We start from the raw sequence: 21,587 nt of genomic DNA on the forward strand, positions 1-21,587 counted from the left end.
CAGCTGCCTCTGCACCACCTGAGAGCTTTCCAGAAATGCAGAGCTTTAGGCCACACCTACTAACTCAGGACCTGTGTTTTTAACAAGACCCCCCAAGGAATCACATGCAGATTCAAGTATGAGAGGCTTGTTTTATGGGCAGTTTGTGACAAATAAAAGGGGTGGGGCACTGATAATCCATTCCAGCTCACTGCTGCCCAAGGGCCCACTATTACTGGAACCTCTCATCTTTTCTTAGAGATGCTAGGTCCAAAATTTTACTTGAAATCTGATTTTTAAATGGTTGCTCCATTGTTTTTTAACCCTGAGGGCCAAACAAAGCACGTTGGTAACAGTTTTTTAGGAGTGCTGTTTTTTCCTCCTCCAACTCTGGACACCAGAATCCAACTGTAGTAATTCGAACACTTGGACGGATCGAGGGTTCTAGAATCCTCAAATCATAATGAGGGTTATATATCCATTTTATCCTTAATTAGGGTTGGGCAAGAATATTGAAATATAAAATGTTCAAACTGATTACATGAATCTTAGCAAAACCTCCTAGCTTTGTGCTTAGAAGGACCGTTTCGTTGAATTTGGATGCCACCAAATGGCTCTGATCTCATCAATACCTACTTGTGGGCCCCATGAATTTTAAGTTGAAGACCCATTTTATACGTTAGTTGATATAAAACGGAATTTGAGGGTTGTCTTTATCCCCAAGATTTGCATGTTTGGGGACTCTTTAACCATTTTGTCACCAAAGGCTCAAAAGTTCATTCTTTAGGGGCGCCTGGGTGGCTCAGTGGGTTAAAGCCTCTGCCTTTGGCTCAGGTCATGATCCCAGAGTCCTGGAATTGAGCCCCGCATCAGCAGAGAGCCTGCTTCCTCCGCTCTCTCTGCCTGCTTCTCTGCCTACTTGTGATCTCTGTCAAATAAATAAAATCTTTAAAAAAAAAAAAAAGTTCATTCTTTAAGTAATTTGGGTTGGGCTGACCTACTCTCTCGACGTTTCCCCTTTACACACTGTGGTCCTAGCAGGCCTCCTTTGGGTCTTTCCCACCCCCCGGGTGCTCCCTAACATTCTCCTCGCTCCCTTCCCTTTGCTCGTTTGATATCCCTGCCCCAGAAGTCTGTTGGCCACCCCCTTGCTGGGAGGGCTCTTTCAACGGGGCTACCACCCTTTGCTGTGCCCTGTTCTCCCCCACCATCGTTCCAGTGCTTTCTGTGTTGGGAACGGCAGCCTGTCTCGGGCTGCTAGCAAGAAACGATCACTGTGGCATTCATTCACTCATTCAGCAAAACATCCGAGCACTCCCTGTGTGCCAGGCATGGTTCTGGGTCCTTGGAAATAAGAGTCATGAGTCAGATAATGTGCTCTTGTCCTTGCATTCTGGCTGGCTGTTACACAGAGGAAACCTTTCATGAGCATAACTTCACAACATGTAAAGAACTGTGCTTGTTCTGTGAGCTCCGAAGACAAACAGGGTGATGCACTGGAGTGTGATTGAGAGGGAGGACCGCTCGTTCTGGATGCAAGGAAAGGCCTGCGCAGAGGTGACCTTCATGCAGACACCTGGTAACTCCTGAGGCGGCCCTGCAAAGGTGAGGGGCGAGAGACCGGCCTGAAGAAACGGCAAGCACAGCAGCTCTGAGGTGAGGGCTGGGTTGTGTCCGAGAAACGGAGAGAAGGCTGGAAGAGGCTAGCAGGTAGTGAAGAGAGATGGAATTAGGATGTAGACAATTTCTGTAAACTTTTATAAATACAGATAAGTTTGTATTGTTCTATAATACCAAGCCATCTGCTTCCATTTTCTAAAATAGCCCCCACTTCTTTCTAGAATAGTCCCAAGACTTTTTAAAAAAAATCTTTTTTTTAAGGATTTATGAGAGAGAGAGAGAGAGAGAGAGAGAGAGCATGCGTGAGTGTGAGCAGCGGGGAGGGGCAGACAGAATGAATCTCCAGTGGACACCCAGCTGAGAACAGAGCCTCACTCGGGCTCAATCCCCCGACCCTGAGATCATGACCTGAGCCAAAATCAAGAGTCAGACACTTAACTGACTGAACCACCCAGGTGCCCCCGAAAAAATAATCTTTTAAAAAGTTTATTAACTACATCTACCAAAGATCACGCCAGTGCTCACCTTCAGCAACCCCAAAAACTGGCTGTATTTTAGCATTAAAGATGCTGCTTAACATACCTGAGATCAGGATTTCAGGCAAGCCTCCCATTCCCCACCTGTGCATTTTGTTTTTCTACCTCCCATATCTATGCAATTGTTTTCATCACTATCAGACAATTATAGTTCGTTTTGAAATCTTAGCGTCATATTTTGGTTGGTAATCCACATCAACTGTAGCGATTAATACCCAGATATTACCCAGTTACTCTGCGCCTTTCGTCCAGGACGCCATCATATTATGGTAAGCATGAGCAACAGTATCATTGCTCTTCACTTGGACTTCAGCCTTTAGATTTGGTGGTTGGAGAAAAACAATATAACTGACTTTATTAGCTCTAAGTTTTTTCTCTCTCAGCTCAAGAAAACCAGAGCTGATTGGGCACTACATAGTGTAAAGAATTTTTTTTTTCCTCTTAAGAATCTGCTTTCCGGCGGCACCTAGGTGGCTTAGTCCGTTAAGCCTCTGCCTTTAACTCAGGTCATGATCTCAGGGTCCTGGAATCAAGCCCCCTGTTAGGCTCCCTGCTCAGCGGGAAGCCTGCTTCTCCCTCTCATCCCCAGCTCATGCTCTCTATCGATATCTCTGTGTCTCTCTCAAATAAATAAATTTTTAAAAAAATCTTTAAAAGAATCTGCTTTCTGTATTTTTTTTTAAGATTTTATTTATTTATTTGACAGAGATCACAAATGGGCAGAGAGGCAGGCGGGGGCGGGGAGGGGGGAGAAGGCTCCCCGCTGAGCAGAGCCTGATGCGGGGCTCAATCCCAGAACCCTGGGATCATGACCTGAGCTGAAGGCAGAGGCTTTAACCCACTGAGCCATCCAGGTGCCCCTGCTTTCTGTATTCTTGCTTTACATACATGGATGGCTTCATTGCTAAGATCGATTCATGGTTCAAGAGAGCTGTTGCAGGCAGGGACCATGGTTACATCTGCATTCCAGCAATTAGAAAGCAAAAGGATGATGGAAGAAGGCCATGTGCCCATCCTTTTTTAAAAATATCTGTGTTTAAAGTGGGACTCGGATTCACGACTCTGAGATCAAGTGCCCCATGCTCTACTGAATGAGCCAGCCATGTGCCCCCATGTGCCTTTTCCTTAAGGTTACCTCCTTGAAGTTGCATATGCCATTTCCACTTACATTTACATGGGCCAGAACTGAATCACATGGCCCTTCTCAGCTATAAGACCTTTATTTGGGTTGGTCATGAGTCTTAGCTTGGGCATCCTAGAGGCAGACCCTGAGATGAGGTTTCCTGTGAAAGTTATTATTATTATTATTATTATTTACGTGTTTCCAGGGGCACCTGGGTGGCTCAGTCAGTTAAGCGTCTGACCTCATTTCACATGATCTCAGTGTCCTGGGATTGAGTCCCCTCATTGAGCCCTGCATCAAGCCCTGCACTGGGCTTGCCGCTCAGCAGGGAGTCTGATTCTCCCTTTCCCTCTGCCCTACCCCTACTCATGCACTCTCTCTCTGAAATAAATAAAATCTTTAAAAAGAAAAAAAAGTAATTCCAGGAAGAAAGGGAAGGGTAAGAAAGTGGAATAAGGAAAGGAAGCCAAGCAAGGGTATAACAATAAGCAAAGGCTTAATCCTGCAGACAGATCCGGTCGGATACAGTATATTCACATCTTGGAGTTGTTACATCATGGCCAGGGAGCTGCATCATTTTATTTTATTTTTTTTTAAAGATTTTAATTATTTATTTGACAAAGAGAGTAGGGGGTAGCAGGCTCCCCGCTGAGCAGAGAGCCCGATGTGGGGCTCGATCCCAGGACCCTGAGATCATGACCTGAGCCAAAGGCAGAGGCTTAACCCACTGAGCCACCCAGGCACCCCTCATTTTAAATACTACTACACGGGGTTGTCTCAGCATCTCTGGGAACACACACAGTTCCTCCGGCAGAGGAACACCTGTTGAGAGTGAAAGCACCCCAAGGAAAGGTGTGCACAAAAGAGGTAAAAGGATGAAGGGGTCAGGGGCCCCGGCATTTTCTGCTATACCACGCATCCAGGCAACAAGGGAGGGTTCAATAACTGTGTGTGAAGTGGAGAACACACTCTGGGAAACGATTAGCCACTGCTAGATGAGGCGACGGCAGAAGTGAGATGTGTGGCATTTTGGGCAAAGATGGAAAGTCTGTACAGGACTGAGCAGAGCTGAGGAGGCCGAACACTGTGTTGAAGAGAGGTGCACGCAATAGCAAACAGGAGACAAAAGCAACAACTAACTTGGAAGGTGGGGGTGAGATGTGGACTGAAATCAAGAGGATTGATTTAAAGTCTCCAAAACTAGCAGAGACCCCAGAGAGGAGGCACTAACCAATTAAAACAAAACAAAACAAAACAAACAAAACAAAACACAATGCTTTTAAATAATTTGCTGAACTAAAAGATATAGTTTTTTAAAGTGTTTGCTGAATGCCCAGCATAATGAATGAAACTATAAACAACCAATTGCAAAACACATCACTATTAATTTCAGAGCATCGGGGCACCTGGGTGGCTCAGTCGGTTAAGCATCTGCCTTCAGCTCAGGTCACGATTCCAGGGTCCTGGGATGGAGCCCCTTGTCCGGGCTCCCTGCTCATCAGGGAGCCTGCTTCATGCTCTACCTGCCACTCCCCCTGCTTGTGCTCTCTCTCTCTCTCTCTGATAAATAAACAAACTAATTAATTAATTATTTAAAGTGAAATAAAGTGGGTTTTTTTGCTTACACTTGCATAAATAAACCCATTTAGATAGTTTTCTCACAAGAAATGAACTTTTTTTTTTTTTCTGGAGATGTATTGATGATCCCACCACTTGAGAAACCAGGTTCCAGCTGATAATAATATTGTTGTTTCCTTTTTTGTTTGTTTGTTTGTTTCCAGCCATTGAGATTTCAAAAGTCCTAGGTTCAGGGGTTGCCTAGGTGGCTCAGTCATTTAAGAGTCCAACTCTTGGTTTCAGACCAGGTCATGATCTCAGGGTCATGAGTCAGCCCTGCATCAGGCTCTGCAATGGGTATGGAGCCTGCTTAATAGTCTCTCTCTGGGGGCGCCTGGGTGGCTCAGTGGGTTCAAGCCTCTGCCTTCGGCTCAGGTCATGATCCCAGGGTTCTGGGATCGAGCCCCACATGGGGCTCTCTGCTCGGCAGGAAGCCTGCTTCCCTCTCTCTCTGCCTGCCTCTCTGCCTGCTTGTAATCTCTGTCAGATAAATAAATAAAATCTTTAAAAAAAAATTTAAAAAAAGAGTCTCTCTCTGCCTCTGCACCACCCCTCCCTCTCCAGCCCCTAAAGAGCATGCTTGTGCTCTCTTAAAAAAAAAAAAAATCCTAGATTCAGAATTTCAGGTAAGCAACCTAGTCCCCATCACCTGGAGCCACTCAGATTCATGGGCTCTCTCTGATGTGATATGTTTGATTGTGCAGGGGTGGTTTTGCTACTCATTGTGTGATAGTGAACATCCATGTTAGCTACAGGGATATTTGGCAGGAAAAGGAGAAGTTATCTTCAGCCCTTCAGCCCAAACTTCATTAAAAGTGGATGTCTTCTTTTTATTATAAAAAATTTCAAATACATGCAAAAGTAAAAGACTATTATAACGAACCTCTGTGTACCCAGCTTCAATAATGATCAATCCCTGGCAATTACTGTTTCATCTATTCTGCTCCCATTATTTTGCAGCACATCCCAAACATCATGCTATTTATCAGAATCATTCTTTAAGTCTCTTGGGCCATAGTTCATCTCATAGAAAAAAAAAATACCCCATAAGGAACTTATAGGACATAGCTTTTTATGCTAATTACTTTAAAATGATGTAAATACCTATAATTGTGCTTGTTTTCTTCATTAATTGCAGCATCTTTATGGCATGACAAGGATTTACAGGATGGCGCTCCAGAGAATGTACAGCTGTAGGCAATAAAAGCTTGATTTACACTAGCTAAACTTTTCACTGTGGTCCAGAAACTCACAACTTCATGTGACTCCTGTGTTCAGGGCAGCTTCCCACTCTGCTAATGCTGCCCGATCCTACACAGTAAAAGCCAGAGTCCTTACAATATGGCCTACAAGGCCCTATGTGATCTGTGCCCTCCCACTCTGACTTCTTGGTTCTTATCACTTAACCAGCCTTCCCCACCCCGCTCTACTCTAACCATCCTTGCCTTTTTGCTATTCCTCTAACCTGCCAAAGACCCTCCTGCCTCAGGACCTTTGCATTAGCTGTTATTTCCTGCCTGTACCACTCTTTTCCATAGACATCCACATATCTCAAAGTTTTCTTTTCCTAAGTAAGCTTACTTAGGCCCTATGTGGAGCTTAAACTCACAACCCTGAGATCAAGAGGTACATGCTCTACCGACTGAACCATCCAGGCGCCCTGACATTTCTCATTCTCTTAATACCTTCAAGTATCTGTTCAAATATCACCATATCAGCGAGGCCTTCCCTGACTACCTTCTATAACATTACAAGTGCCCTCTCTCCTATCTTTTCCATATGACCCTTACCCTGTGTTTTTTTCCTCCAAGTGGTCATCACTACTTGTCTGTATTTACTACATTTTATTTATCATTTATTCCTTCCCAGTAGAATGCTCCATTAGACCAGGAGCTACATGTTTTTTTTTTTTCTCCTGCCATACTCCCACTACCCAAAATAACTATAGACACATCAACAGGTCATCCGGATGCCACATTTTTGAAACCTTATAAACACTTAAATAGAACTCACCAGGTACCAGGCACTGTTCCAAGCTCTTAAAAATATCACCCTATTTAATCCTCCTAATGACCCCACCCAGTAGACACTATTATTATCATTTTCCATTTTACAAAAGAGAAACTGATGCACAGATTGGTTAAGTAACCCACCCAAGGTCCTACCTACAGCTAGTAAGTAACAGCTCCAGGCAGTCAAGCCCTGGAGCCTGCATATGCAACCCTTGGGCACTGATGTCTTACCCAGAATGGGATGCAATTTTCTTTTGAAAGCATTCAGATTTCAGGGAGAACTACTATTGCCTGGTGCCATCAGGTTCTCCATAGTGGAAGCATTCCCAATGTTCCAGTCACAAACAGTGCACTCTGTGGTGACCCCTCCTGTAAACAAAATCAGAGAGAAAGATGCCAGTATTTAGTGCTATGCTTAAAAGGACTGCAGACCTATTATTTTTAAAGCAAAAAACGTCATCATCTCTCTGGCCAGGTAACGTGCGTCCGGTACCATTGCGTCAAGTACCTGTAAGTCACGTGACTTTTCTTCCTCTGGGGAGCAAAGCAAGCGAGGCGGGACACTCCGCTGTGTGCACCCCCTCGTGTAACAGGGCTGAGAGGGATGGGGACGTGCACAGGTAGTGCTACCAACACCATAGAAGAGTTTCTGTTAGGAAAGCATTTCTTCATAATAAGTTGTCCCGCTGTCCTTTATTGAGTTATTATTTCTTAAAGGTGTTCTGTGTTTTAACTTCATGGGTTACATCGGCTTCCTGAACCAGGCGCTTGGAGTATTAGAGAAGGCAGGATTTCAGTGACGCCTTGTAAAGTTACCAGGGAAAATGACTACTGCGGAGAGTAACAACGTGTGTTTCTTGCCTGGACACGGGTTTGCTGCCCATCGCTTCTATCTGTGTATCCTGAGCCCCTACCCCAGCGGAGGGCACAGAGCAGCCCGAGACACTGATGCAGAATCAACGTAGGACTGTGCTAAGTAAAACCGTTTGCGGCGCAGTGCAGCGACCCCGCCACCTGAGAGCCCTTGCACCGCGGTCGTCAGAATTAAAACTCAGGTTTCACCGACACCGCGAAGGTTCAGCGGCTTCCCGGGGCACGTCCGCTTCCAGGGGCCCCCCACTCACGAACGGCTCGGCCTGAAGCGCAGGTGCAGCGGGCGGGGACAGCCGCTTCACCCCTGGCGCTTGAGACCACTCCCCCAGAGGCCGAAGCCGGCGCGCTACGTGGAGGCTGACCTTGCCCTGCTCCGGAGGTTTGCAGCCCCAGCGAGGCGCTCTCGGTCCTCCGCGATCCCACGCTCCCTTGCGCCAAGGACACGTCCGGCAGCTCCGCAGAGCCCTTCTACGCCAGCGCGGCGCCTCTCTATGATCCATTGCCGCGTTCAGAGTGGGTGTCATGGCGGCTGGCGTCGAGTTGGCAGGAGTTGCCCTCGGAACTGGGGAAAGTCCCTAAAGCAGAAGAAGAAGTGGCCTATCCCGGACGTGGGGAAGTCTTGGGAATGAGCAGAGGCTTCTCGGGGTTGACAGTGGCACCGGAGGCGGGCCCCCGGTAACGTGCCAGGTCAGGCCTCTGCGTTTCTAGGCAGAGTCCGGCGGTTGATGGGAGCCCCCCGAAGCCGGCGTTGCCTAGGAACCCTTCATTGTGTTATCGAATCTGGAGTGTTTTGATTTGGACTGGTTCGGTGAAGGCGGAGGCTCGAGGACATTTGGCGGGATCGTCCGACGACGCCGGACGCTTTTCTCGGAGCGGACCAGGTCGTTCTCTAAACCGCAGCGATGTCCTGGCTTGGGGGCCTCGGCTCCGGCTTGGGCCAGTCTCTGGGTCAAGTCGGAGGCAGCCTGGCTTCCCTCACTGGCCAGATTTCAAACTTTACGAAGGATATGCTGATGGAGAGTACGGAGGAAGTGGAAGGTAACAGCTGGAGCGGTGGGAGGGAGGGCTTTCATGGGACCCCGGGAGCGCCGGTTTGGTTCCCCCTTCCATCCGTCGCGAGTGCCACTCCTCCTTTTTTTCTTTCCACTTCTGTTGCCTCTTCTCAGCAGATTTTCTCTGGTGAAAGACACTGGAGTCCGGGGAAGAGTTCTGCCTCTTCTCCCACTGAATACTGTGGGAATCTCAGAGCAGAGTGAAACTGGTTCTACATCGAATGGTTTATTTTTGTTTGGTTCTTCCACGCCCACCGCTTACTTTGCCTTTACCTTGGGGGCGGATCTGATTTTGATCCTTTTCCTTTATACTGACACAGTTAAAAAGTATCCGTGCATGGCACATAGTCACCTTTTCCCTTCAGAGTTTTGTAACAATTGAAGCAACTCATTAAAATACTTAGTGAATCTTAAGCCCTTTCTGACTTGATATATTGTTAAACATGGCTCTAAGTTTTTCCTATTAGTTACCTTGTATTTTTGCTTATTCTGGTGACACAACGTTCCAGCTGAAATGTATTTTTGTGCCTAATTGCCCATTCTACCTATTATTTCGACAATAAAACAAGGAAGATATACTGCCTGTTCTTAGTAACTTTCACTCATTTTTGAAGTCCTTGTTTTGTTTTACTAATGAGTAGTGACCCAGAGTTACATAGTAATCGGTATTTAGGTTAATATTTTGATTTCTTGATATTTCTTTCCACAAGTAATACTTAGATCTAAAGAGTACTTTGTGTTTGTTTGTTTATTTATTTATTTATTAAAGAGTACTTTAATTCCAATGGAAGTCTGCCTCCACAGAGATGATGGGCTGGTCTTTTGGATGAGAGCACCTCCTTGGATAATTTTCTTATAAGTTAATTAGCATTATGGTTTAATTTTTTTTAATCCTCATATAATTGAAACTTCCCGTTTATTGGGTTGAAGTAGAGAAAGATAGTTTGAGAAGTATATTTAGAATGTTTGTCTTTTAGAAAGCAGAAGCATTGGAGAGCTGCTGAAGCCCATTTTACTGCTTGGGGTATACCTTGGGTGGGAGTTGCATCAGGTGGGACATGTTGGGGGTAAGAGTGAAAGGGATTCTCCCTCTTTGTGTTCGGTAAAGGGTCGTGTGACCTTGAAATTTATAAAGGAGACAAGCTGGATGACATGGAAATGACTGGTCTCTCCTTGTATCCTAGTTAGGGGAAAACAGTTGGCTATTCCTAGAAAATATGCATCCCCCCACCCCCACCAATCTGACTGTCCCATAGGTTTAAGGTGGAATGCATTTGTTCTTCCTTCCAAATCTACTCCTATATTCTCATTCTTAATGGTTTCATCATCTGCCCAATCTCCTAAACTAGAAATCTTTGTCACCTTTGTGTTGCCTCTATCTTTTCCATTTCATTTCCAGTTGGTCACCAAACCTTGTTCATCGACTATGCCAGATTTGTTTCTTATATTTGTCCCTTCCTTTTTTACCCCTGTGTTCTTTGATTCACACCTCCCTTCTCTCTCCCATGCACTTTCTCCTTCCCACCCTGTCACACATTTCTCTGGACTCCACTCCCATTTTCTCGGTGTTGCCAATTTTCTAAAACATAGGTGCTGTAGAATCTTTTAGCTCTGTTCCTTTCAGAACATTCATTGGATGAAATCCAATCCTCTTAGTTTTGGAAAAGAAACCTATCCTATCTGAGATCAACCTCCCTTTTCTAATCTTAACCTCTAATTCCCTCCCCTTCTCTTCAAATTGCCATACAGATGCATGTTCACACACATAGGTGCTTGCACCCAGAGGTTTTGCCACATGGAACTTTGTGAAGTACCTATGCAACTCCAAGCCTCTGCGTGGAAAGCCCTTCCTTTTCTACTTCCTCCTCTGTCCTCCTTTGCTTGGAAAACAGTTTTTTCCTGTATGACCTTGCTCATGTGCCAGGTACTTGGTGAAACCATACTCATTCCATGGCAGGCTGAGTCTATTGCATGTGATCTTGAGGATCTCTGTGAGAGCACTTAACCATGTGGAGTTATAATTTACTTCTGTTCTTGATGCCCAAGGTGGGGACTGTGTATGTGTGTGTGTGTGTGTGTGTGTGTGTGTATAAATATATATAAATAATCCTTATATCCCCAGTATTTGGCACCTTCCATGATACATAGTAGATGCTCAGTAAAAAAATATTGCTGAGTATTAAAAATCTACAATGCTTTTATTTTTTATAAAAATGCTTAGTAAAAGCATAATGTTTTTATTATTTCCCTTTCTATTAAAATAGGACTTGTTTAACACCTAATTTATTGATTTTGCAAATCATTTAAAGGGTCAGAGTACAGTTCATTTATTCATTTAACAACTATTTATTGGACATCTACCCTGTGCCAGCAGTGCACAAGATAACAGTTCCAACATAGCTCTGTTGGTACAGCTTGAAAGATTATCTGTATTTGCAATAGCAGAAAGTTGCTCTTGTACCAGAAACTGTACTGATTTATTCAGAGTTAGGAACTTGGGCTTTTCAATTAGACGTGGGTTGAAATCCCACTTCCATGCATTATAGATTGTGGGTCTTTGGCAAATTCTTAAATACTTAGCCTCTATAAAGCAGAATTTCCTTATCAAATAGAGGTAGTCATACCTATCGCGGGGTTGGGAGGATTAAATGAAATCATGAGGGTAAAATGCTTGGCAGATGGTAAGCATTAATAAAGAGTACCTGTTGTTTTTGTTTTCCCTCAGCAAGAAAGAATTTTTGGGTCTGCATAACATCCCCCTTTATCCTAAGAAGACCAGGTTTTTGTTTGTTTGTTTGTTTGTTTTGGAGGGAGGTAAGAGAGGAGGTCTGCGTAAGTCTATTTTTATTTCTCTTTAAAACAATTTCTGCTTCTAACAATAACCCTCCTAAACAGACTGGATTATAATTTGTTCTCTTCTGAGTAGCAATTAGACATTCCTGTCAGAGTTTTAAGCAAGATGTATGAGCAACCACAGAAGCAACTGCACCTGGTGATTTGCAAAACAAGAAGAGTGGGTTTGCCACTATTCTTTATTGGATGTCACTTGTATTTTCTTTTGATTTAAACTGTAAATCAGAGAAGTTCTTTCTTTTTTTTTCCCCCAACAGAGAAGTTATTTCTTGAGTATTAAAGTGCTGTGACTAATGAAAAATACTGGCACCTAGAAAAAAATCTTAACTGATGAAGATGTTCTGGTAGCATCAGCAGTGCCATTTTGATGGAACTGACCTCTGATTCTGTGTTTTTTTTTTTAATTTTTAATTATGATTTTTTAAGTAAACTCTGCACCCAGCGTCGGGCTTGAACTCCTGACCCTGAGATCAAGAGTCTCACACTGCACCAGCTAAGCCAGCCAGGTGCCCTGTCTCCGACTCTCCATTTAAATGAAAATGTACAAAAGCAGACTGAGCTCATCCCCATTTTAAATAGATAGTGCCCATGTTACTTGACCTAAGTGTTCTTTTTGTGCATTTTCTTCTTTATTTAGGGGTCATTATTATTTGATAGTATTGGGAGCAGAAGTTAGAAATAAGGCCTCAACCCCAGTTGTTTAAGTTTCATCTAAAATTAAACTAAACCCCCAGAGAGAATTAATTTGTAAAACTCAGTTTTCCATAATAAAATCTTATTGAACACTTCCAAGGGGGAAATGTAGATGTCTTACCTAGGTCCAGAAGATAGGCAAAAAAACCGATTTACATGATAATAAAGCACATATGTGACAGTAGGAAATTGTGATAAAAATCAAGTGGTACTGTCTTCTGAGTTTGTTCTCAGATCAGCATACCGTTCTGTTGAAAGCTCAGTGAAATATATACTTTAAAATGCCTGTTTATTCACATGGTGTTTATCATATATTCAGTGTATGCTGTTTCTTTCGTAGCAGAATTACCTAATTCTAGAAGAAAGGAAATTGAAGCCATTCATTCAGTCTTAAGATCAGAGGTAAGGAAAATTAAAGACTGTTATTGAACTTAGATTTTTTTCTTTTTTGAAGGCATGGCAGTTAACTCTTTTTCAGCTCTCTGTCTTTATTACACTGCTTACCACTTTTATCTCTTCTTTGTCCCAGTTCTTTTTAGTGTTATCATCTTTCAGATGAAGAACACATTTACATGTTACTCCACTTTCTTCTTTAATATTCCTATCATCTTTTACATGCTGGAAAATGGCCTGGGGTAGAAGAACTAGTGACAGCATTTTATCTAGGAATTACCATGTTCTGACAGTATGCACAATTGCAGTAGTACATTTTATTGAAGTATAATGCGAAGAATGCAATTCTATTTAATCTAGATCTTTTTAATTTGCTAACATGAAAAAAGGTGTGTATTTCTAAACAAAGAAGTTTAAAATATAGATCTAATTTTACCATTTTCCACCCATTGTTAGTGCCTCATGGTAACTACCTCTGGACATTGTACTTAATGGAGACGAGGCAAACTTGGGAAGGGTTCAAAGGAAAGCCATAAAGAAAATGAAGTGATTTAAAATAGGATCTATTATAAAGTACTAAAGACACTCAACTATTTAGCTTATGGGTAAGAACCGTGAGGGAACACAATATTTCATTAAAAGGGATTTTTAGAGGACTGTGGTAAGCATGTTTTCCTTTTGCTAAGCTCATAAACAGAGAAAATTAAATTTAAAATATTAGAAAATATTTGCTGACAATCAGTTCAGGTCCTTGTCACAAAATATTGTGAAGTAAAATCAGTATTGAATTCTGGCCCAGATTACCAAGGTGGATGTAGAGGGACCTCTCAAGAGGGACCATCTCGGTATTCTGTCTCAATGCAAGATGGCTATTTGGTGACACTTGAGACGTTAGGTATAATTACCTAATAAGTAGATGCTTCAGTGACAGATGAACTTAATAACTTCTTTCTTTGTACAGCCGAGAAAATTGTTCCTGTAATCCCTAAAGAAATTCTTGAGAAGGCACTGATTAATTAGTTCAGACCCACCCAGAAAAAGTAAATGGCAGAGATGTGTGTAGTGGCATTAATTTAGGTAAATTCTCCAGTGTCCATTTGGGGGAAAAAAGTAAGTAGGGTGAATCTGCTTAGTGACTGACTGCTCTCTGTTGAGCTTGAGAAGGGAGAGAGAATTCTTCTGTCCCTCTGTTGATCTCACTTCTAATCTCATGGGTTTAAGGTAGCATGATTCTAGTGTTTAGAAATATTTTTGGTATCATGCATCCCAAGATGAAAGCCACCTTTCTCATTTGATGCTTATTCACAGTATCTTGAGCTACTCACATGCTAGAAGAAAAGGTACTGTTGGATTCCCCAAGGGCTTTGTTTTCTAAGGTGACTTTGATTCTTGCTGTGTGTTGGCACAGAAGCACTTCATACCCTCACCCTGTACATGACTATGTAATAAGGGAATAAGGTGATTAAAGCCATCAGGAAACTAAAAAATATAAAATCCTATTTAGAAAGTCTTAGATTTTATTTATTTATCTGTTGTAGAGAAAGAAAGAAAACGAGAGTGGAGGAGGGGCAAAGGGAGAAGGAGGGAGAATCGCATACATGCTCCAAGATGTGGAGCTTGATCCCTCAACCTTGACATCATACCTAGCCAGAACCAAGAGTTAGCTGCTTAACCAACTGAGCCACCCAGGCAGAGGGTGTTTAGTATAGACAGAGGGCATTGTGTTTTCCAGAGGAATGTCTGTTTACAGACATAATATTTCAAGTGACTGAATTAGTTAGGTTTCTTCAATTTAACCTCTATGCCAAGAAAAAAAAAATCTCATCCACATTTACCATCTGGATCCAGAGAACTTAAAAATTTTTTTTTATAGTAAATCATTTTGTAAGAAAGTTACAGAAGTAGGAATAAAGTGATAGTGAAAAACTTCTTCAGAAATTTTAGTAAGAACTTATTTATGGCAAGGCCATATTTTTATTCCATATGTTTCTGGTTTTGAAAACATATATACTCAAAATAGACAGTGTCTGAATGCAGTTAACTGCTTTTTAACTTATGCATGAACCGAAATGTGTGTTATTTTGTAAATACCGATTCCAGATTTCATTTACATCTCTAGTAGGTTTCAGCTGATCATGACTTCTGGTTCTTGTGTCATTTAAACCAATATCTTTGCAAACTTTGATGGCTCATGGTTTTGTTGAAGAGACGATGACTGTCATCTTTGCTCCATAATTACAGAGCTAATTTATAAATATCAATTAGATTTATAAATACCAATTAGATATATAAATACCAGTTAGAATGATCAGTCCACTGAATTTTTTTCACTTTATGTCATCTTTTTCTTCCCAGGCACCTTTGTATACACACCTGCCTACAACATTTGTCCACTTATGGACTATATCAAGTAAATGTTGGTGTACAAATATATCCATAGTGAAAGAATACTGTCACATAGCCATTTAGTGAAGTGGGATGGTTCAGGTCCTTGTCACAAAATATTGTGAAGTAAAATCTTTTCCTATTGAATGATAGGAAACTTGATAAGTTTCCTTATCTCAGATAGATAACTTGATGAGAACACCATATATCTTTTTTGTTCTTAGAAATATATTGGGGGCACCTGGGTGGCTCATTCTGTTAAGTGTCTGGCTTTGGCTTAGGTCATGATCTCAGGGACCTGGGATCAAGCCCCGAGTCAGAGTCTGGCTCTCTGCTCAGCAGGGAGTCTGCTTCTCCCTCTGTGCTCAAGTGCGGTCTTTCTCTCTCTCAAATAAATAAAAAATCTTGTAAAGAAAATTAGTAAAAAGGAATACATTGTTCACTCATCAGTTTTGAAGTTTGAGAATATTCCTCTAGGATGCTTTTATTTGAAGACTTGGCTGGGATTTTACCTCAACAGCCTGCTCACCACAGCCATCAGACTCTAGAATGCTGTTTTCTGTCTCTTCATATTTGTCTTCTGGGTTGTGTTAATAACTGAAGTGTTTTCCTCTGTCCGTTTTCTTTTCTTTGTGGAAACCAAAGTTCTGAATTTTCAGATGTGTTCAATAAAAGTGAAAGACAACAAAACCAAAAAGATACTACAAAGTGGGTGTCTCTAGCTTTTTCCTTTCTGAAAGGTGTTACAGTACTTTGGGTACTGCAGTCTGAAAACTGGTTATTTCAGTCTTGCATCATTCTTCTGGGTGAGTCTGTCAGTCTTCTGTTTTCTTATTCTATAAGACTTTTTTTTTTTTAAGATTTTATTTATTTATTTGACAGAGATCACAAGTAGGCAGAGAGGCAGGCAGAGAGAGAGGAAGGGAAGCAGGCTCCCTGCTGAGCAGAGAGCCCCATGCGGGGCTGGATCCCAGGACCCTGAGATTGCGACCTGAGCTGAAGGCAGAGGCTTTAACCCACTGAGCCACCCAGGCGCCCCTATATAAGACTTTTTTTTAGCCTACTTGAGAATAATTGGTGAATAATGATAAAATATATACTTTTTAGAATGACAAAATAGCAAAATGTTTCAAAGACAGAAGAACAAGGTCATTATAATCTCGTGAAAATTCTGTCAAGCTCACTGGGGCAGGGTAAGCTTCCCCAAATTCTAATAGTCGCTTAAAAGCTTGAACTATGGGGTGCCTGGTTCTCAGGGTCCTGGGATTGAGCCCCACATCGGGCTCTCTGCTCAGTGGGGAGCCTGCTTCCTCCCGCCCCTCTCTGCCTGCCTCTCTGCCTACTTGTGATCTCTGTCAAATAAACAAATTAAAAAAAAATCTTAAAAAAAAAAAAAGCAAAAAACCCAAGTCAGATAATTAGCTGAATGAGCCACTCAGGTGCCCGAAAATTTAAGTAATTTTTTAAACATATTTTCAAAAATCTTAGAACAAAAGACTATGATATCTTGATTCCTTGAGTTAGAATATTTTGTGTACTTCTGACTAGTTTTTGAACTGAGCTCTAGTATGGTTTTCAAATTGGAATTTTCAGAGCCACCTCAGAAGCCTGGCAGGTAGGTAGTATGAAGGTATGATAGGTAATATGAGGCTTTGAAGGTATGATAGGTAATATGAAGCTTTGGCCTCCTACTTATACTTCCATCAAGAAGTCTTTTTTAAAAAGATTTCTTTTAAAAAGTTATGTTTGGGAAGAAAACAAAAGTTGAAATGTGTAATCTAGTTTATTCATTAACCAGACATGGATTGCCTGTTATATGCTAGACCCTGGACACACAGTGATGGGGGAAACATAGATCATTGGACAAGATTTACTGTTTTTTTTTTTAACTCTGGTTCAGAATTTTGCATAATCTCTATAAATGTGCTTATTACACTTGTAGCTTTAATTAAAACTATTTCAAAGGTCAGATTCTGAGAACTTCTGTATTTTATACCTTTTTCTGTATAAAGTGGTATGTTTTTCATGATGCCATGCACATAACTGTTACTGACATGTTTTACTTTTAGTCTTCTTGTTGAAAATACTTTTTTCTTTGTTTCTAGAATGAGAGACTCAAAAAACTTTGTACTGATTTAGAAGAGAAGCATGAAGCATCGGAGCTTCAAATAAAGCAGCAATCTACAAGTTATCGAAATCAACTACAACAGAAGGAGGTAAAAGTTATTAAAGTTCATAATTATTTCCTTGTAATGTTTTTAGGAGGGTTTTTAAGAGTTATAAATCAGGCTATCTACAACCATAAAAATATTGAAAGGGGGATGAAGCTAGTAATTCCCAACTCAGTTTGATACCATTATTTTAAGAATTTTAAGCTTTTCTGTTAAATTTGTATTTTATAAGCTAACCTTTATTTCCTACTTTCCAAAAGAGGAAAACCCTTTCAGTAAAGTATCTTCAGGTATCTGTTGCTTGTAATTTCTGATTTAATGAAACCTAATTTTTCCTCTGTTCACTTAAAATTGTGAATCAGTGTGATAATTGTTAATGGCATTTCGTTTTTAAAAATGATTTTGACTACCAGTGTTCATATATATTGAGTTGGCATTTATTTGACTTTCCATGAAAAAAGAATATTAAGTATATTAAGTTGAATTACATCGTTCTATAAATATTTTTTCCCTTTAGTTTATTAGAAATGTTTATTTTTGAATTGGCTTATCTTTTGTTTGCCATGCTGATAATAGATATTATATAATTTAAACAGCATTATAGTGAATTCTTAAAATACAGACGATGTCTCCATGTTTCATTTTGTTGTTGAAATATCTTCAGTGTTTAGTACATAAATGGAATTTAGTTCTTCTATTGAATTGAGCTATTTCTTGTTTTATTAATCATTGGGGTTTTCTTTAGTTTGTTGATTAAATATTCGTTTCTATCATAACTTCATATATGAGGTTTTTTAAAAAGGTTTATTTATTTTTATCACTTTTTGGCCTTTTGTCTAAGATCGAGTGTAAGATTTACTTATTTTAGAGAGAGAGAGAGAGAGAGCGTGTGTGAGGGGGGAGGGGCAGATGGAGAGGAAGAGACAGAATCTCAAGCAGACTCTGCACTGAGCATGGAGCCTGACACCATTCTCAGGCTCATGACACTGAAATCATGACCTGAACCGAAACCAGGAGTCAGATGCTCAATCAGCTGAGCCACTCAGGCATCCCCATATTTGAGGTTTTAAAATTTAGGTGCATTGAGTTTTAGTTCTTTCAGTAACATACTGAGATGAAAAGTAAAAGCAAGCTGCATTACAGGTAAACATTTAAAGAAGAGCTTAACTTTCTAATCTGTTGGGAATTGATTTCATAAAATATTATAAAAATAAATTACTACAAAAATAAAATGAGTATAAAAAAGGAAAATTACAAGTTCTAGTTAAAGCTAAAAGCCCACTTTTAAGAAAGATTTAACAGATTATAAAATTGCTCTGTCAAATTGTTTTAAAAGACTATAAGCCTTATTTTTTAAACTTACGTACATATCACAGATTGGTAGTAAACATTCATGCCTTTAGTCCACAGACCACACTTTGATCAGCACCGACTTATAAAAATTACAGTAGTGTAGTAGTTCTCACCCAGGGGTTTATAGCTGAATCATCCATGATACTTTAAATCATGCCCTCCAGGACATTACGATTTTGGTTTACTGTGAAGGGGCCCTGGTATTGGTATTTTTCAGAAACTCCATAGGTGATTCTGATGCTTACATTCTAATTGGAAACACTACTGTGGAAAATCTGTGGTTTTATTTTCTACTTAACTATCGATATTAGAGGGCAAATAAAGCATTTTAGTTTAGAAATGCTTCTTTGTTACTAATTTGCATTTTTTAACTCAATAACTTGATATTAATATCAGTTTTAAAATGAGAACTTTCTTTATATTGAAATTACTCTTGGGGGCACCTGGGTGGCTCAGTTGGTTAAGTGACTGGGTTCAGCTCAGGTCATGATCCTAAAGTACCAGGATTGAGTCCACATCAGGCTCCCTGCCCAGCCGGGAGTCTACTTCTCCCTCTGACCCTCCCCCCTCTCCTGCTCTGTCTTTCTCTCTCTCAAATGAATAAAGACAATCTTTAAAAGAAAAAAAGTTACCCTTGAAAATAATTTTGTTTTTCAGAATTTCAGTATTTTTTACTAGAATAAAAGATAATATATGAATATACTTAAGGTCTACAGTTTTCTGCCGTCGTTATGATGATCATATTCCAGAGATGCAGTTTACGTCATGTCATTTATGGGCAAATGAATGAAATGTGTATGTTACCCATACATTTTAGAGAAGGGGTTCTGGTACAAGAAACCTGTTATGACACTTGATGTAATTGTATTTGGTTTTTATTTGTCTAATTGCTTGGTTGTACATGTGTAGAAATATTGTTACTGGTCAGCTAACTCCCAGTATCATATTCCCCTTTGTGGCAGGGTGCCTGCTGAGGTAGGTATTTTACAGAAAGCTTATCTCAATTCTCCCTAGCTTACTCACTTTTATATTTTGAATAATCTCTCACTGAGTAATGATATGGTGTTGTGTTAAATCCATATATTTGTAATTTCTTTTGGACAATGAGTTGGTATTGCCAGTCCTTAGTTAAAACTCCACTAAAGGTTTCAGAATTTTTATATTATTCTTTCCCCGAGTAAGTAAAATTTTCACTGGCTCCTTTTTGCCAAGGCTAAAGCCAAGGCCTTTTACATTGTGTGATTTCTTTCTAAGACTCAAAGGCTAATAATAGCTGTTATCTAAGAATGGATTACTAAAGCATTCTTCCAGCTGTTGAACAGACCAGTACAAAGCTACTCCTGATTCATGGTGCATTTTAAGCCTAAATTCCACCATAATCAGTAACATCAGACTACTCCAACAGATGCTCCAAAGAAACTTGCTAATTAATACACAGACTGCTGCAGCTTTCACTTTCCCATCACTTATGGTTTAATAATACAGATAGAACCCATGAGAATTGTCCATACCACCTGATACACAGAAGATAATAAACCCATGTTCAACTGAGAATTTCGTTGCTCCAGTTAACACACAAGTGAGATATTCTGATCTTTGTACTGTTTGAAACATTATCCCTATTTTAACTGGTAAATCATGTTTGGTTTTTAAATAAAGGTTTTCTGGTCAGGGTGTTATGGAAGACTTGGATGCAGCTGAAGGAGTTACCATCATTGGATAATCTTAAATTATTACAACTTTTAACATTATGGGTCTATAAAGATGTCAGTATGGTTATTTTAAACTACCTTCTCTAAAATACAGATTATAAATGTGTAGGTAGAAATCAGCCATCTTAAAGCAAGACAGATTGCGCTGCAGGATCAGCTGCTGAAGCTGCAGTCTGCTGCTCAGTCCACACAGTCAGGAGCTGGTGGAGGACCGGCAGCCCCTGCGTCCTCTCCATTCGGCTACCGTGTCAGCCAGCATGCTTCGGGTTTCCACGATGACGACATGGACTTTGGTGACATAATTTCATCACAACAAGAAATAAATAGATTGTCAAACCAAGTGTCAAGACTTGAGTCTGAAGTTGGTCATTGGAGGCATATTGCTCAGGTAGGTAAAGTTATCATGAGTCTCTGAAAACTGTTACTGAGGAAAAATAGTGGTTTTATATGTAGAGCTTTTAGTATCAGAAAGAAATCTGGATTTAAAGGAGAAATCATACCAATTAAAATTACCTTTGTGCTTCCCAAGTTGCTAGACATTCCCAATATCCAAAATAAATCTTAGAATGATCAGTTTGTCCATCTTATCTCTAAAAATGTAGTAGTTTTTAAAGTACCATAGAATTGTAGATTCTCTGTCCAGCCTTTAGAGATGAGGATTTCACAGCCTATTTTAGAGCCTTGAAAATTGCATTCAAACAAGTAAATTCCTCAGGTGATTCTGATACACATTTTAGGAAACATTGCCTAGGATAAGATTTCATAGGGAAGAGGTGCATTTTTGGTATGTATATTTAAGCATATTTTGAATATTTTCTGTATTATAGACCTGTAGTAGGATATAAAGGTGGAAAAGGCATTATTGGGATCCTTCAGGGGACTCAAGTCTTTAGCAAGCCATACTGAAACTTATTTGTATTATATTTTACAAATGTTTCAATAGGTGCTATCCTATATATTGATCTTCATAACCATGTGAAGTATTTATTATCTCTGTTTTACAGATAAGCACAGTAAAAGTTTAATATACTTACTGTTGCCCTAATTAAGTTGTAATTTAAACAGGCATCTTTTGACTTCAAATCCCGTTTTTCTGGTGGACTAAGTTCCTTTTTTATCCAGACAGTAGCTTTTGGTTCCTTAACACACTATATATATAGTAAATAAGTTAATAATGATAAATCGACTAAAAAATAAAAAATAAATGGAGAACAT

The 21,587-nt window shown here is 40.4% G+C and overlaps 1 protein-coding gene and 1 long non-coding RNA gene across 6 annotated transcripts in view; one reads left to right on the top strand and one right to left on the bottom strand.

Moving 5' to 3' along the window:
• Positions 1-74: 74 nt before the first annotated feature.
• LOC101686883 lies at positions 75-8,227 on the bottom strand. Of its 3 annotated transcripts, XR_001179920.2 has the most exons (4): positions 8,123-8,227; positions 7,119-7,256; positions 5,980-6,066; positions 75-1,682 (listed from the first exon to the last, which is right to left on the bottom strand). It is a non-coding gene; the product is annotated as an uncharacterized LOC101686883 (long non-coding RNA). The 3 variants fall into 3 exon arrangements; XR_001179919.2 differs by lacking the exon at positions 5,980-6,066 and having other exon boundaries at positions 8,123-8,223; XR_006604123.1 differs by lacking the exons at positions 5,980-6,066; positions 8,123-8,227 and adding an exon at positions 7,396-8,116.
• Positions 8,228-8,259: 32 nt separating this feature from the next.
• TRIP11 (thyroid hormone receptor interactor 11) overlaps positions 8,260-21,587 on the top strand; it is a 63,835-nt gene continuing 50,507 nt past the window's right edge. For 2 of the 3 annotated variants that reach the window (XM_004739044.3, XM_004739046.3), the window contains exons 1-4: positions 8,260-8,798; positions 12,699-12,760; positions 17,242-17,352; positions 20,482-20,760. In XM_004739044.3, coding sequence (XP_004739101.1) covers positions 8,663-8,798; positions 12,699-12,760; positions 17,242-17,352; positions 20,482-20,760 — 588 coding nt within the window. In that variant the 5' untranslated portion in view covers positions 8,260-8,662. The remainder of the gene's footprint in view (positions 8,799-12,698; positions 12,761-17,241; positions 17,353-20,481; positions 20,761-21,587) is intronic. The other variant, XM_004739045.3, reaches the window with a different exon arrangement.

The sequence above is a fragment of the Mustela putorius genome, unplaced genomic scaffold (assembly GCF_011764305.1).
Source record: "Mustela putorius furo isolate JIRA1106 unplaced genomic scaffold, ASM1176430v1.1 tig00000129_pilon_pilon_pilon, whole genome shotgun sequence".
NCBI lineage: Eukaryota > Metazoa > Chordata > Mammalia > Carnivora > Mustelidae > Mustela > Mustela putorius.